The sequence below is a fragment of the Cygnus olor genome, chromosome Z (assembly GCF_009769625.2).
Source record: "Cygnus olor isolate bCygOlo1 chromosome Z, bCygOlo1.pri.v2, whole genome shotgun sequence".
Lineage (NCBI taxonomy): Eukaryota > Metazoa > Chordata > Aves > Anseriformes > Anatidae > Cygnus > Cygnus olor.
The window spans coordinates 51818884-51835132 of NC_049198.1; the positions used below are offsets into that span (position 1 = coordinate 51818884).

The 16249-nt window shown below is 39.4% G+C and overlaps 1 protein-coding gene across 4 annotated transcripts in view; it reads left to right on the forward strand.

Moving 5' to 3' along the window:
- PIGG (phosphatidylinositol glycan anchor biosynthesis class G) overlaps positions 1–16249 on the forward strand; it is an 81389-nt gene that overhangs the window by 16505 nt on the left and 48635 nt on the right. For all 4 annotated transcript variants that reach the window (XM_040542172.1, XM_040542173.1, XM_040542170.1 and 1 more), the window contains exon 5: positions 8854–9311. In XM_040542172.1, coding sequence (XP_040398106.1) covers positions 8854–9311 — 458 coding nt within the window. The remainder of the gene's footprint in view (positions 1–8853; positions 9312–16249) is intronic.

The following is a 16249-nucleotide window of genomic DNA, read 5'->3' on the forward strand; positions in this document are numbered from 1 at the left end:
AATGTGTACGAAATAAGTGATGCACAATGCAATTGCTCACCACCCGTTGACCGATGCCCAGCCTATCCCCGAGCAGCCGGCCCCCCCCTCCACCCCAGCTAGCCACCCCTATATATTGTTCAGCATGACGTCAGATGGTATGGAATACCCCTTTGGCCAGTTTGGGTCAGCTGTCCTGGGTCTGTCCCCTCCCAGCTCCTGCTGCATCCCTAGCCTGCTCGCTAGCAGGACAGAGAGAGAAGCTGAAAAGTCCATGGCTTGGTGTAAGCACTGCTCTACAACAATTAAAACATCAGCATGTTATCAGCGCTCTTCTCATCCTAATCCAAAACATAGCACCCTGCCAGCTACTAGGAGGAAAATTAACTCTGTCCTACCTGAAACCAGGACAATGAGGTAGAAATTCTTATTTGTAGAATGTAAAAGAATATGGCCTTGAAATCATAATTAATGATGCAGTGTATTGCGTAGAATCTTAAGATTTACTTCTATGCAGTAGTAAACAAAGGAAAATAGTAAAAATTACATATATATTTAAAATATTTTATAGCAAATAAAAAGTAAATAAAAATAGTTAAAAAAAAGAAAAAATAGTAAACAAAACCAAGTAACTATGGGAAACAAGCTTATTTTTCATCTTAACTTAATATTTTTTTCCGATTTTAACAACAGTAAGTGATGATGATCTAGACCTACATATAATTTACAGACAATTCTACTTCAATTGGGTTGAGAATGATGACAGTGGATTTTAGCTTTGTCCTCTAGAATGATAGTCTCAGAGCAACTCGGTCTGTTTTTGACCTGAAATCTTCCTTACATGCCAAGAGATGAGTTAATCCTTTGTGACACCCACCACTGTAGGAGTAATGGGCATTAATGGGCACTTATCTTTAGTCTCATTAAAGATAAAAGACTAGCCTTCAAACATAAGTACTGCACTTCTGACTATTACACCTATCCGTGAGGTCAGTTGAGAAAATGAGTAGATACTTTTCTTGCATGTCTAAGATCAGAGCTTGAAGCCTCTATAGAATAGGAGGTGATGCAAAGCATCATGTTCTTTACTTTAAAGTGATAAGCTACACGGAGGCTTGCTCTCTGCCTGTGCCTTTAGCGCAGATGCCTGGAGACCTTCTGTCTTCTGATTTTTGTGCATCTTCCTTCCTTCCTACTCGACGTACAGCGTGTCGGCTGGAAGTATCATGCAAAGTTGTTATAAACCAGCCTCTGCTTAAGATGTGTTTCAAAGTTTTTGTTCAGTATTTCCTCAGGGAAAGCCTTTTAACTCTTTAATAGGGCAGCTCCTTTTCATTTGTCATTCCTTCATTTTGGTTCATTTTTTATTTTTTATTTTTTAAATTTTTAAAATTGATTAATTAATTAATTTATTTTTTGCTTTGACATGAGGCTGAACTCAAGAACTCAAGGGCTGTTAGCTCTGCATTGTTTGTCTGTATTTCTGATGATTCCTTTCTGAGTGTTCTGCCTTTAGGCAGGTTGATCTGGTCTCCCCTGTGTTGTTTTTTTTTTTTTTTTTTTCTTTCCCCAGTGATTTACTCATTATTCTTCGTATGGGATGACGTTTTATGTGGTTGGGTTTGAATTGTGTTTTGTCTTGTGATAGGCAAAGGCTTGTATTTTCTTGGGGAGTTTTGTTTTTCTGATCACTGATTGTCTATCAGCCAACCATTCCAAATGTGTACTTGAAGTTGACAGCGGCCATTGCTAACTGCTAGCTAAAGAAGGCAGTGTCTTGGCTGGGTGTTTTGTATTTCTGTTACATTTCCCACTCCTGCTTTCTCTCTTTTGGGGAACCGTCTGGTTTCTCTCTGAGTAGAGCACCTCATTGAAAAAAAAGCACTCATGAACTGCAGACTCAACACCAGAGAGAGCCCTCCAGCTTCATGCACCCAAATTCTGGTGCCCGAACTAGCAACACACTGAGCATATCAAAGAAAGCGTATGTGAACATAGTGCAGATCTTTCACCTCTGTTGGCCTTTTGGTATCTGCTCTTGCCCAGGAAGCTTCAGGGAGCTCATTGAGTCCTCCTTTGAGTGGGCTTTGGCCCAGATTTTTGGGGGCTTCCCAGGTTGTGGTTGTGCTTCAGTAAATCTGGAGCAAAGGTTAGAGCTTCAGTCTTTTTTCCTCCCCCAACATTAGTTGTTTTTTCTCTGAGTTCTAAGTTTAGAACAGGCTGTTACCATGTATTGTTTTACAGGTATGGGGTCTGCCTTTTTAGTTTGGCCTGAGTCTAGGGGTTTCATTCCCACCTGTTCTTGTCACTTTTACATCCTTGCTGGTGAGAGGCAGCTGCTGGTGTGAACAACTTCCTGCAGGTGGCTTATGTGTTGCTAATACAGCTACTCTAACAGTGATCGCAGCAGCAATTGCAAAATGTCTCCTAGTGTTCAAAACTTTGAGTTGGGTGAAATGGCTTTCCTTATGATATGAATTAATTGCTGCCTCCCTGATGGATGCAGATAATTCCATCAAGGAAGACATTAAAAGAAGCACACACATAATCTATGCTGTTCCACTTTTAGAATCAATCATTGTGAGGAACTTCCGTAACCATAAACTGTTGGCCATTTCTGATGATTCCACCTAGTCAGCTATGCCTAGGAAATGCAGTGAGGAGTATATGTGAGAAGTCTTTATCTATCTATTCTATTTCTTTTTTTTTCCTTCCCTACCCCTGCTTTTTCTGCACATTTGCCTTTGAGAACAAATTGAGCAAAAATAGACTGATTAGAAATGACATCCTGTATAGGATTAGAGGGGATGGCCTCAAGTTGTGCCAGGGGAGGTTCAGGTTGGGAATCAGGCATTGGGACGGGTTGCCCAGGGAGGTGGTGGCGTCACCGTCCCTGGGGGTGTTCAAGGAAAGGTTGGACGTGGTGCTTAGGAACCTGGTTTAGTGGGTGACATTGGTGGTAGGGGATGGTTGGGCCATCTTGGAGGTCTTTTCCAACCATAATGATTCTATGATCATACCCAGTTTTGTATCTTTGTCTACAGCACCCCACGTTCTGCTTATAAGAGGCCACAGCAGTTAGAGCTTTCTCCCCACTTGATGTAGCACTATAAACCCAGTTCCATGTTGCTTGAAGAAAGATGTTTCAGCAGCAATGTGTTGTTTTTTCTTCTTTGGTACCAGCTATTGAGACCCATCTGGAATGTAAGAAATGGAGAAGAAAACCTTTATTTACACATGCAGTTTTGTGTCACAGGCAGTAACACCTCTGTCATTTTAGGAAAGTGATCAGATAGTGTCTCTTGGACACGACAATGCTTATTTTTATGTCACCTTGGAAAATATCTCCATTTGGCTGTAATGGGACAGTTATCAATTCAAGTGTTTCCTGCTTGAACTGGAAAGAAGGGGGAATGTATGAAATTGGTGCATCATGAATCAGAAATATATTCTGGAGCTTTACACAGCTGGGAGGTCAGGGCATACCAGCAGATGATCAGATCAGCTGCTTCAAGTTGATAATACATGAACGAGGATGTTTTCAGCAATGTTTCCAAGATCTACCTCACTCACCACCCCCTCCAAAAGTTGGGGTTGGTACAAGTGAAAAGTACTAGATTCTCGATTCTGGTGCTGTGTCTCTATTCCTGTACTCGAGGCATATTTGAAGATGTGGGAAGCTGAAGTATGTCTTACGAAGCAGACGTGACTTTGTATCGAGACCTGTAGAAATCCATTTTCATCAAACCATCTTCATCCTACTCCATAAATGACTGGATTGGTGGATCCATATCTCATCTTGTAGTCAAATAAGCTTTGCTGTTCCTGTTCAAGTTCCAGAGCAAGCCTGAAATATGTTGAATGTTTGGTTAGTGCCTCCATTCCTGACGTGTAAAAGCAGTGACCTGGATTGGATTTACATTTTCACCAGTCTCAGGGCTGTTGCAGAAGGATATTGTGGCTTCTCGCGGGTAGCTGCTTATATGAAGATAGAGCCTGCGAAATGTGAAAGGGAGCAGAGAACAGTTTGGTGTTGCCTGCATTGTGGGTGTGAAAGATTATTTACTGGTAATTGAAGCACAAGCAGTGAAATATGCACACAGTTGTGTCCCCGGTTCTATCCCCTTTTCCAGCAGAACACTTAGACTTCGGGGGAGAAACCGATTGTATATACTCTGTTGATCTTAAAGTGCCTGCTGTTAAAATTAGGAGTGCTATTACACTAAAATATGTCTGAATCCAAGTGACCGTGACCTGTGCTTCTCCATAGTCTGCATGTGTGCTCCACATCTGAAAGAGCTCTGAAATCCTGCTTTTCTGATGTCACGAGAAGAATCCTGAATCTTGCCAGTTAAAAAGTCTAAAAGCCTTCTCTAAGCTTATGCTATATGATAAAATGCAGGTATTTTAAAAGTAATTAAGATAAGCTCTCCTTTTAATGACTTCAGAGCTTTTTTTTTCTTTAAATTGTTTCCGTTCACATCTAAAGATTTCTTTCAAGAGCTTCTCATTTGTAATGCTTTTTTTTTACTTTTTTTTTTTTTTTCTACTGTGACTGTATATAGAAGCTGATTACCAAGTTCATGAATTTTCTGAAGACCAGTGCAGGCAGTGTTAGCATCTGCTTCCTGACTGTTATTTATAGGTTCTGATTACTATGTTTCTAGCAGCACCAGTCCCTTCTTTTAATGGCGCTTCAGGTTTTAAATAGTTCTGCAGCCCTTTATGATTTCCAGAAGATATTCAAAAATGTTAACTTCTTGTTCATAGCTTCATTCTAATGAATGCCAGTTCTTAAGTACAGTATTTACTACTGCTACTAGTTGCAGTTTTTTTCCTATTTCTGATAGAAATCAGAATCAGTAGTTTTTTTGAGAATAGAACCTGTAAGCTAAATATTTTCAAATGCAGTTTTTGAGAAGCTTCATTGTGCACAATTGTAGTGTTTTTTTTTATTACTTAAACAAAATGCCCCCTTTTTATTTTGAAATACTCTATTCATTTTAAAATATCTTTTCCTCTTCAGTGCAGTATTCCTTACTGACCTGAATGGTAAAAATATTTTATACAATTGAACCTAAAAATATTTACTTTTTTTGATTTGGTGGGAAGAAATAAAGGTGATTAGAAGATGCCCTGACTGGGTAGCTCTCGAAAATGATCCAAAACTGCTGTGAAAATGTGCGAGGAGCAAAAGTGATTTGTAATATTTTATTGTAAGGAAGTTAGCATTATTGGAGATAAAGATTTGATGTAGGGAGCTTAAGTATCAGAAGTGAATCGAATGAGAAGTATTTAAATTTTAGGTGATAGTTGGGCATGAAAAACAAAATGTTCCACATAACATCATAGAATCAGAGAATGATTTGGGTTGGAAAAGACCTGAAAGACCATCTAATTCCAACCCGCCTGCCATGGGCAGGGACACCTCCCACTAGACCAGGTTGCTTGTATAATTCCCTAGGCATTAAATATGGATGATTAATTTTTGTGAAAAAGAGCTTCACTTTCAACTGGACAGAAGGGCCATAACTGGAATTGGACTTGGAAGATAAGGTGCAGGATGTTTTATCTCAAAGTGAAGAAAATGTGATTTTCATGGGCAGGGGTACATAGATTCTATTGTTTGTTTATTCGCAACTGTGCAAGCAAGTAAAAGATGTCAGAGATCTGGCAAACAGATCTGTTTCTGTATTATTCAATAACTACTGCTTGTATATCAAATATTAAAGCTACCCAGGCATGGCAAATTAGAGGTTTAAATTTAAAGTCTGGCATATAGAAATCTCATAAACCAAAGATACTGTGCTAAATTTGTGTGTCAAGATAGTGGTGCAAGTCCTACAAGTTTTTTAGTATCTGGAATGCCTTCTGGGTTCTTGAGGACTGGAGGTGTTCAGCAGCTAGGAAGTCAGAGCAGTGGATAGAGTAGGTCCAACAGTTTTGTGCCTGTAAAACAGATCTGAAAACTAAGAACAATCCAAGTAATCTAAGGTCAGGCTGCATAAAAAACTGTAATGATAACATTCCTAATATGGCACAGCTCATATGAGGGATTACCAGTAAATTTAGAAAACCTTGATGAAGCTATTTTCAGTATTTCTTAGACCGTGAAGGCCCAGGAGATTATAATTTGCTGCATAATTTTTCATCTTGCATAGATTTGCTCGAGTGAATAACTCTGGTCTGAAATGTGGCTTATCAATAAATGCCATTGGACTTAACCCTTTGAAGTGAACAGAGGAGTAAATTTTGTTATCTTCACCGGAATTGTTAGTCAGACAAGCATGCATGAAATATGAACTTCTAACACGGGGATGTTTCACACTAATGCCACCATTTTTATGAGGTTGTTGCATGTTCCCCTTTGATAATAATTTTTTCAGTTAATGAACCTACTGTTCAGCCCAATGAACTTATTTTCCTGTCAGTGCTGACAACCAACTGATACAAGAGAGCAATCCTTATGTAGATTTTATGTCTCATAAAGGAGACGAATTGTATTGAAGACATTTGAAGACATACAAGAAATTGTATTGTATTCTCATTTGTTGAGAATCTCACATTCCTTTGTCTCTGCAAGCAGATGATGCTTATGCACTCTGTCACCATTTAGTGTCAGCCAAAACCTTTAAGGCCAGCGTTGGAGTTTAAGCTTTCCACAGTTCAGTGATGTATTCTTCATGTATTAGTCTTTGTGAATTTCATGGTCTTTAGTCTCTGCACTGACTACAATTCTACCAGGTCTTTTTGTTCCAAAATGTGGTTTATGGTTTGTGATTGGCAAAGCAGAGGACTAAAGAAAAAGGAGTAATCTGTAGGGCACCAAAGAAATTTCAAATGTTAATCAATTTAGATTGTGAGCTTGTGCTGTTTTTGAGATAGTGACTATTCCTGTGATAAATTTGTAGTGGCTTTTTTTTCTTTATTACAGTGATTGTAGCCTTTTTGTTGTTCGTTTGTTTAGTTTTTTTTCTTAAGTGCAGTGACTTTAGTGTATTTCTTTAACAGCACAATAAATGAAGGTGATATGAAAAGGTGATAACTTTAATTATACCTTCTGCATTCAGTCTCATACATCTTATTCAGTCTCAATTCTGCAAAAGTTGTTTTCCTCAAAGCAAAATCACAGTAGTGTTAACAAGCTTCTTGGGTCAGGTGTAGCTATTGTCCTCTCCATGTTGCATGTACTTGAATATTGAACACAAATACATGTGCTGCTGTCAGTCAGTCTTAAGAGTGAGACTTCAGAATTGCATCTGGATGTTCAGGGTTATCAGTATGTTTATATCCACTTTTTTTTTTACCTGCTCCCAGATTAGTGAGTTTCCGTATTCTTCTAATATAAACTATTTAAACAGTTCAGGAAGGTGAGGACTTCCCCAGCTCAGACTTTGAATCTTCCCATGGTTTTCCTCCTACTCACATTTAGTTGGACTTGGAATTTTCTGGCAAATTAAATGTAGACACTCGTAACACAGTGGATTAAATTCAGCAGAGGGAAAGATACACACACTGAGGTCCCTTCAGTCACTGTCCCTTTGACCTCCCTCTCATGCAGCCGTATAATCTCCAGACCCTCTTGCTCCTGACATGAGGCCCTCGAGCTTTGTGGCTGAAGGCCTTGCTTGCCGTGAGACCTTGCAGTGCCCAGATGTGGGACAGAGAGTGAAGTTGCGCAGAAAGACCGGGAAGAGGGGCTTTGACAAGCGAGAATACGCCACAACAGTGAGGTGCAGGGCTGTCAGTTGAATCAGTGTGGTGGCCGGCGCCTGCTGGTGTGTGGCTGGCCCCCTTTGTCTTTCCTCCTCTCACCTTCCCCATCCTGCCAGCCTGTTCCTCTGCAGCCCCTCTCCCCCAGCTCTGTCACTTCCCTGAAGCGTTCCTTGATAAGTCTGCGTAGCTCCACAGACCCCCTCACACTGGTAATACCGATGCTGTCATTTCCCCTTATCTGTTACAAAGTCCAGGCTGATGCTCTTCAGATGTATGCATGTGGTTTCTTAATGGCCCATCAATTAACGGCTGAGGAGTTTTGGTCCTCTTTACTGTCTCCTTTAGTGCTTACTTATCAGGGGCCTGTCTGTGTTTTGCTTATGGCTTTCCCTGTTACTTCCCCTTCCCCATGAGGTGAAAAGCTCCTTGACTTGATAACGTGAATGAACCAGATGGTCCCACCTTCCCCATACCCTTACACTCTCTTTTTAGCCGTATCATGATGATGGAGCACTTTGAGTAGCTGCTGTGAGCAAGAAATCGAGCTAATGGCGGCATCAGACAACGAATTTTGTGGCTTTAGATAGACTCAGCATGTGAAGTAAATAATAGGTGGATAAGATTTATAACGGATTTTATGATGACAGACGCATTTCAAGCCAAGCAAGGACAAGAGGTACATCAGAATGTCTGCAAGTAACTTCTGTTAATTTGAGTAATGAAGGTTGTCACTGTACCGCATTGAGGACAGTACAGATTTAACCTATTAGAAAAGTACCTGTTATTTGTATTGCAAGTTTGCTTTCTGAAAGACTTCTGTTTTTACTTCTACAAATATGCAGCAAGAAGAGAGCTTGTTTCAGACCTTTTGTCACAGGGTGGTAGGGAATTTGAATCTGTTCAGCTGAGATTATGCATGAAGTTTCTTACCTTAAACAGAATGTCATTCTAAACAGTATGATTATACTGCGGTGCTAACTAAATAGGCTACCATAAAATGAACCTTTCAGAAATTCGCAGGATTTGTCAAGGTGGAAATAACTTGTCTTGCTGTTTATTTTGTTTCCTGAGAGGAAATTGCTGTAAGCACGCTTTGAATGCTTAAACAAGTGAAGTTTTTATACAGCTTTCACCACTGTTATGTGTTCTTGTTTGCAGAATCCAGCTGTGTCCAGTTCCAGCTGGTCAGAAGTAGATGTGCTGATGCTGGCTGGAACAATTGGCCATGTTTTGAGTTTGGGGGCAAGCAGTTTTATAGAAGAGGAACATCAAACCTGGTATTTTCTTATCAATACCCTCTGTTTGGCACTGTGTCAGGAACTCTGTAGAAACCATTTTCTTCTGAAAGAATGTGACCCTCAGCATGGCACCAGTTTGAAACAAAATTTTGATGGTATCAGGGAAGCCTCTGATTGCAAGAATATAGATGTACCAGCATCAGGTAATTCAAAACTGGACAAGGTTGCATCTTCAACTGAATTCATTAAAGGATCAGATAAGTGGTTAAGCTTAGCGAGTCCATGGATCATTCTTATTTGCTGTCGACTACTTCGATCCTTGAATCAGACGGGAGTCCAATGGGCTCATCGGCCAGACTTTGGGCACTGGTTGACAAGGTGGGTATCTGATTTATTATCATGCTTTCTGTCTTATTTATAAATTAATCTATGTTTTGCTTGGTGAAATATGTATACATTTCTATACAATCTCTATACAGAAAGCGCTGTAAGCATGCAAATGGCATAAACAGTGAAACAACATAAGGAATTTTTCAGAGCTGCTTCATGTGAGTGTAATTCCTTGTGTACTATCAATAGATTATAATCTTAGCCCTGCACCATGACTTATCTAATTAATGTCAATTACACACGATAGGTTTATCAGAGGCAAAAAGTAAATATTTTCCTTGTGTAAGTCAACAGTGGCTGGTTTGGGAAAATAAAAATCACTTAATAGAATTAAACCATTAATTTTAAAGCAGAAGGTTCTGCTCAATTTCAGACTTTATGAAGTTGCTCGAGAAGGTGCTGCACATAAAGTTCTTCCTTGTCTGTCACAATCATTTCATGTGTGGGTGGAAAACTGAAGGAATTTTTCAAATGTAGTATGATAAACAGAGAAAGGGAATTTCTTACAACTTGAAGTACTCTGAGAAAGGCTTTTACTCTTACTGCCTTTTAGTATTGTGAAGAACTAGAGCCATTATTCAGTGATAAAAAGTACTTAATATTTGAATTGTTTTCTGAATGTCAGCTGGTGGATGGAGAAGCAGCACCTTGCAACTGACTAGTCAGTGTTTTACAGACAGCAGATGGGGAGGCTTTGCTGTGTAAGATAAAGATTCTTCTTGCCAGTATCTTACAACATGTTGATGACATGTCATTCATCATTCATTAATAGCGACATGAGTAAATGAACTAATATGAGACTAGTTACATACTGGCAGCCTCACAGGTAAAATGCTAATTGCTGTGACAAGCATGAGTGCTGAGAGACATGACTTATGAGGAAGTTTACTGCTTTACAGTAGTTGCCTTATTCCAGAGCTTTCACCATGCTTCCCTTGTGTGATGAGGTGAGGGATTGAGGATGGAATGTCATATTCCCAGGCCTAAGTCCACGTCACAGAGAACTCCGTAATGAGCTAAGCCAGTGTGTGACCAGTCCTATTGTAAATACAGGATTAGCTGTGATTTGTTGTGACTGGGATGATTTTTTAAAAGATGAATCCTCAACATCTTCCAAAGATTTATTTGCCCAATAACTTCCTGGGCCAGACATCTTCTTCAGACTGGCAGCCCTTTTCTTGGACTGTACTCATACCACAGCACTATGGAAGAAGGACTTGATATTCTTGGAGCTGAAAAGCTGCGTTTGTCTCCCTTGAATATATTGATCCGTTGTCTCTTGTGCTTTTGCTGGGCACCACTAAGAAGTGCCTGGATTCATCTTATAACACCCTTAAACCCCCCTCGTGTTTGGTGAGATCTGCGCTGAGCCTTCTCCTCTTGATGCTCAACAGTCCCAGTGCTTTCAGCTTCTCCATGTATGACAGATTCTCCAATCCCATCATCATTTTCATTGTCCTTTACTGCACGTCTTTCTTTGTACTGGGGAGCCCGGAACTGGACGCAGGACTGAACAGAGAGGAAGAAATGCCTTGCTCGACCTGCTGGTAACATTTTTCCTAATTCAACCCCAAATGCTGAATACAGTCTTCGTAGCAAGGGCACAACTTGGTGTCCACTACAGTGCTCAGAGCCATCTCTGAAAATATGCTGTATGCCTGGTCAGCCCCCAGCCCATCCTGCTCTGTGTGGCTCTTCCATCTGAGGTGCAGGATTTGGCATTTCCCTTTGTTGAACTTCACGGGTTTGTTGTCAGGCTATTTCTGCAGTGTGCTGAGGCCCCCCTGAATGACTGCACACCCATCTTGTGGTATCCCAGCTGCTCTTCCTGTTTTGCATTGTGTGCAGACTTGCTGGTCTGTCCTGTCATGCAGGTCATGAATGACTTTGTGGTACGGATCAGAAGAAGCCTGTGAGCTGGGCAGCTGAGCCAGTTTTCAGTCCACCTCTCTGTCCACTTATCTCAACCCTACTGCATCAGTTTGCCCGTGAGTGTGTTGCAGGAGACTTAAAAGCCTTGTTAAAGCTGAGATAAACACCACTGCCTGTGCTCCACTCTTCCACCGAGCTAGTCATCTCCTCACAGAATTCTATCAGGTTGATTAAGTATTACTTCCCTTTCATAAAGCCAGAACAATCCTGTTATTAAAGCTGTTTGCCTCCCCCATCAGAAAAGCTGAAGTACTGGCAGCTAGATACCAGAGCTGAAACTTAAGAATGTCACTGGTAAACTGTTCTCTGTGTTTCCCTTCTAGTTATAGATTCAAATTGGGTGTATTTGCTTGGATCTTAAAGCAAAGGTCCTGCAGCTATAGTCTTAGGCTATGATTGCTTTTTTTGGCAGTAGTGGTATATTAAAGAGCTCTTTCCTTACCACTCAAGGTACCTACTGCCATGCTGTTCCCATCACAGACCCTTTATTTTACCAGCACAGCTGTTACTTTGTCAGTGTGGTGAACTGATGTGGCTGGAAAAATAACCAAATTTGGTGTAGGAAGCTCTTGTCTTTCAGATGGATCACGTCCCACTCTGATTTACCATACAGATTAACAGGCACATGTTCTGGCACAGTACATGGGCTGGCTTAGTAACAGGATTGCAAGAATGGACGACTGTGCAAGCCAGCACTGCTGCTGTTGAAATTCACGTTGAAGCAAAATAAGTATGTGCATCTTCTGAATTGATGCAGACATAAACTTTTTTTTTTCTTTCTGTCATTGTCAAAGAATTGTTTAAAAAGACCCACTTGCCTGTCAAATGTGGATGGGAAAGAATTAATGATTTTTCAAAAATATACTTTTTTGGGCTTTAAGAAAAAAAGTTTTGGAACAGTCCAGAGTGCAATACCGTGGCAGGCTGAGATGATGTGTAATTGGGGCTGCCACAGCTCTGCCTTTTTCTTTTCAGAAAGCTGCTTCTGCAGCGTTCAGAAAGCTCAAAAAACAGCAGAACCCTGGCATAGGTTGGCTCAGGATGCTGTGAAGCTACATCCTGACTTAAATCACAGGAGCAGCTTTTAGCCTACCAGGAAAATACAGGATATGTCACCATGGTGACATGTACTTCAGTTGCTTTATATGGTTAAAAGTTTACATTAATAGCAGCATTTAAAGTGCACAGTTTTTGGACTTGAGTGATAGGATGTAGGTGGGGTAAATCCTTTCTTGGGTCTGAAGTGGTTCATAGGATGAGCTTTGGAAAGATTAGTCAATGAATCAACTAAATCTTTGTATGTCCTCTGGTTTGTGGGGGTCCAAACTCCTATTTGGTGAGCATGCTTACATTTTTTTTGTTTGGAGTTTTTAAATTCTTTGTTGCTTCTCCTTCACAGGAGAACAGTGTGGTAGAGGTGTCTGTTTCCCTAATGTTTTGATCAGGATTCAGATGATGTGTTTTCCTTATAGCATAAATTAAAAGTTGGTGATAAGCTGAGTTGCATAAAGCACTTATTCCCCTTCCCAAAATGCACTGCGAGCCTGTAAGGTTGATTGTCATTCTATTTTTAGCATGTGTATAATTTGCATAGATATGTCTTAATAGCACATTTTCTAGTAATAAGAAATTAGAACCGTACTCAGATCATGTGTATCTTGTTAGTTTGAGTTAAAGCTGCTCAGGCTTTTTCTAGCCAGGATTCTATTATTTTGTGTTTTTAAGATAAGCTGATGAACAGTCTTCCTTTTATTTTTCCTTTTATTTACTCTTTACATACCTGTAGTCATTCTTGGACCAATACTTTGCATACCCGGATAGTGCTTAAGTGGCTGAGCATTCATTTGAGACAAAGGGATTATTGAACAGGTTTGTACACGGGAAAATGTCAGAAGCAGAAATTCAGTTTACTTATAGCATCTTGAAATATTATCATTATTATTTATTTATTATTTTATTAGGGATTCATTCAACAGTGCTGAAATTAGGGAATTGTTCTATGTTATTTGCAGAGAGACTCTGCAAAAACTGCTGCAAAGAAAAGACATGCTTCAGTGAGAAAATGCACAATAGAAAAAAAGACAGTAGATGAAGCAGAAGAGACCATTCAATCCCTAACAATTCCCTTGCCAGAAGTAAGGTTTACTTTTTAATTACTTGGTATTCAGATAGTTTTGTTCACGTGTTTAATCCTGGTAAGAGCTCATACTTAGAAGTTGTCAGATGCTGCATGCCTCACTGTAGAAGGGGTGAAGGTGTTAGCTGGAGCACCAGCTTGCAGAGAAGTTTCCAGAAGCACAACAGCATGGGAAAAGGATTATGTTTTCTTTCAGTAATGTACTTAACTCCCACGCCAAGTGCCACCCCCTAAAAACTAGCATGCAATGTGAATACTGTGTATTCTGTTGTATGCTAGTAGTATGAAAGAAAAAAAAATAAAAAGGCTTTATCCACCTAAAATGTGGTTCTATGCACATTTGTAACTCCTTTCACTCCACTAGTACTTGCAGAAGTGAGGTGAGGTCAGACCAGTGGAAGGAAATGTCTTCAATCTTCATTCTGATACCAGAAATATGAAAGTGTAGACCACCAGCTGTTACATTAAGAGCATAAAAGACAAAGTTTTTCTTTCTTTCCCTTTCCTCCCCCCCCCCCCCCCCTTCACGTTCTCAGGTTGTTTCTCATGGAACTCTTGGTACTTCAGTGTTCATTTTGCGGCTTAGGCAAACACCACTACGTTTCATCTAAGATAACAGCAGTATGTTCCTGCCTGATTTTCTGGGTGGGATTATCAGAGTCATTTAGAATTTTGCTAAATGGCTGAACTCTGTGTTGAACAACTACAGTCCTGTTTCAAACTGCATGCTAATGTAATATGTACTTAGCTGCCTTACTGTAAGTACTGTGGTTGGAAAACTTGGAATCTGTAGGTGGTTTATGCTGACGTGACTTCGCTTGCTATAAATCCTTTTTATTTGTTTCTTCAGCAAACTCTTTGAAACACTGGAGTAATTTTTTTGTTGTTGTTAGTTTTTTGCAACAAATTTACTTGGTTCAAAAAAGTCCTAAACTGAAGTAACAGAAGATTATCAGAAAATGTGGACAAAGGCTGGATATAAACCCCTATGCTAGCAGTCAAGAATATGCCATTTGTGACTGGTGTGCGCGTGTCTTTGAACATACCCTTGCTTTACATTGGGCCTTCTATGAGGATTTTTCATTATTTTTTGGAGGGATAGAGTATGATTTCAAGTGTTCACTGTAGGAAATTGCAGATGTTATTGAATGTCTTGCTTGATATAGCACAGGTTATTATTTCTTTCAGGTAAGAGTGCTTTTTTCTCTTTTTTTTTTTTTTTTTGTTACTACGTTAATTTTACTTACAAGAGTCTCTTAACAGAATTGCATTGATAAAGGGATGAAGACTAAGTTGATGGTGATGTGCTGTTGTTTATATCCGATTTGATTTATCTCACTCTCATACAATGAATAGCTAAGCAGAATATATCCTGAAAGCTTTTAAAATCTAACACAAGTGTTCATTTGTAAGATGCACTGGCTACTAAATTAGTTCTTTATGTATAGATCATAAGAAATTATGTGTTCACTATGTTCACAGGTTGCTGCAGCAGTCCATTCATTCTTTCTGCCATCTCTTCCTGTAGGAGAAGGGTATTACCAAGGAAAAACGTTAAGAGCACATTATATGTTCTATAGTGTTCTATTTCTCCCTTTTCTCTACTATCCTGCAGAGAGCAGTACATCTCCTGAGAGTCCTTCTAAGTCATATGAAATGTTTGACTGAGTCCTGCATGGAAGACTAACAGGGCAACTTTTCTGCCCCTTATTCTTTCCTCTGTGACTTTTTCATGCAACAGCTGATAAAACTATTGGTCAAAATCCCATGAAGCATGTACCAGCACATAGGAAAGTAAACCTGTTTGAAGTACTGTAATTTTGATTAAATCAAAGATAAAACTGGAATTTCATAAATGTGATCAGAGTTAATGCAGATAATAGCACAGGCTCAGTATTGGTCTGCTAGAGTTGATAATCTTTTATCATGGCATTTTGAAGTGTGGAAGACAGAGATGGAGCACTTAGTTCTAATGGTCTAAATGATGTTCTTAGCAGAAGGTAAATTAATAAAATTAGTGTTTCTGGGTCATTTGGATGCTGGGAATATTTGCAGTAGGCAAATTTTAGCGACTTTTGGATTATAAGGGGCTTTCTGAAATTACGTAGCTAACTATAGTAGGGATTAAGTGCAGATCTTTACCTGACCCCCTTAAATTTTGCAGTACTAAGTGATATCACTGTAGATTTAAATACACAGCTTTTGGCAACGTGCTTAATGAAATGCTCTTGGTTCTGTAATGACCGTTATATATTTAGGATGAGAGGGAGCACACTGTATCTGTACTCTTGGCCATGATGCAAATTCTCAGTTTCTATCACTTGAATGTATTGATTCACTACAAGGTGATGTTGTATAAAAATCATATTGTGCTAGTGTATTTATCTGTGTGTATGTTTTAAGCTATATATTTCTGGTCATTCTGGCTAGGCAGTATTTTGCATGTTGAAAATTAAACAAATCAAATACATGTGCGGTTTTATAAAAAGGGAAAGTAGTTCGAATTCAAAATGTTCATAATGCAAAAATATTCTATGCCTTCTCCTAGAAAATGAAATCATATGGTATAAGCAAAATGTGCTTTTTCAAAATGTGTAACAAAATCCTAGTTTAAAAGCCTTGGACCCTTTTCCTTTATGCAATAAGCAGCTCAGTTTTTATATAATTAAGAGAATAGCTATCATGTGGCAGAACAATAATTACACTTTAAGCATGCATACTTGAATATAAAACCTCATTAATAACAACATTTTTTTGAAACTACTAAAATATTTTACCATACCTCTTGGAAAGTTTATAACAGATGTCAGTGCAGTGATTAATTTGGAAATACAGTGCTTTAGCTAAGGCTTTGTCA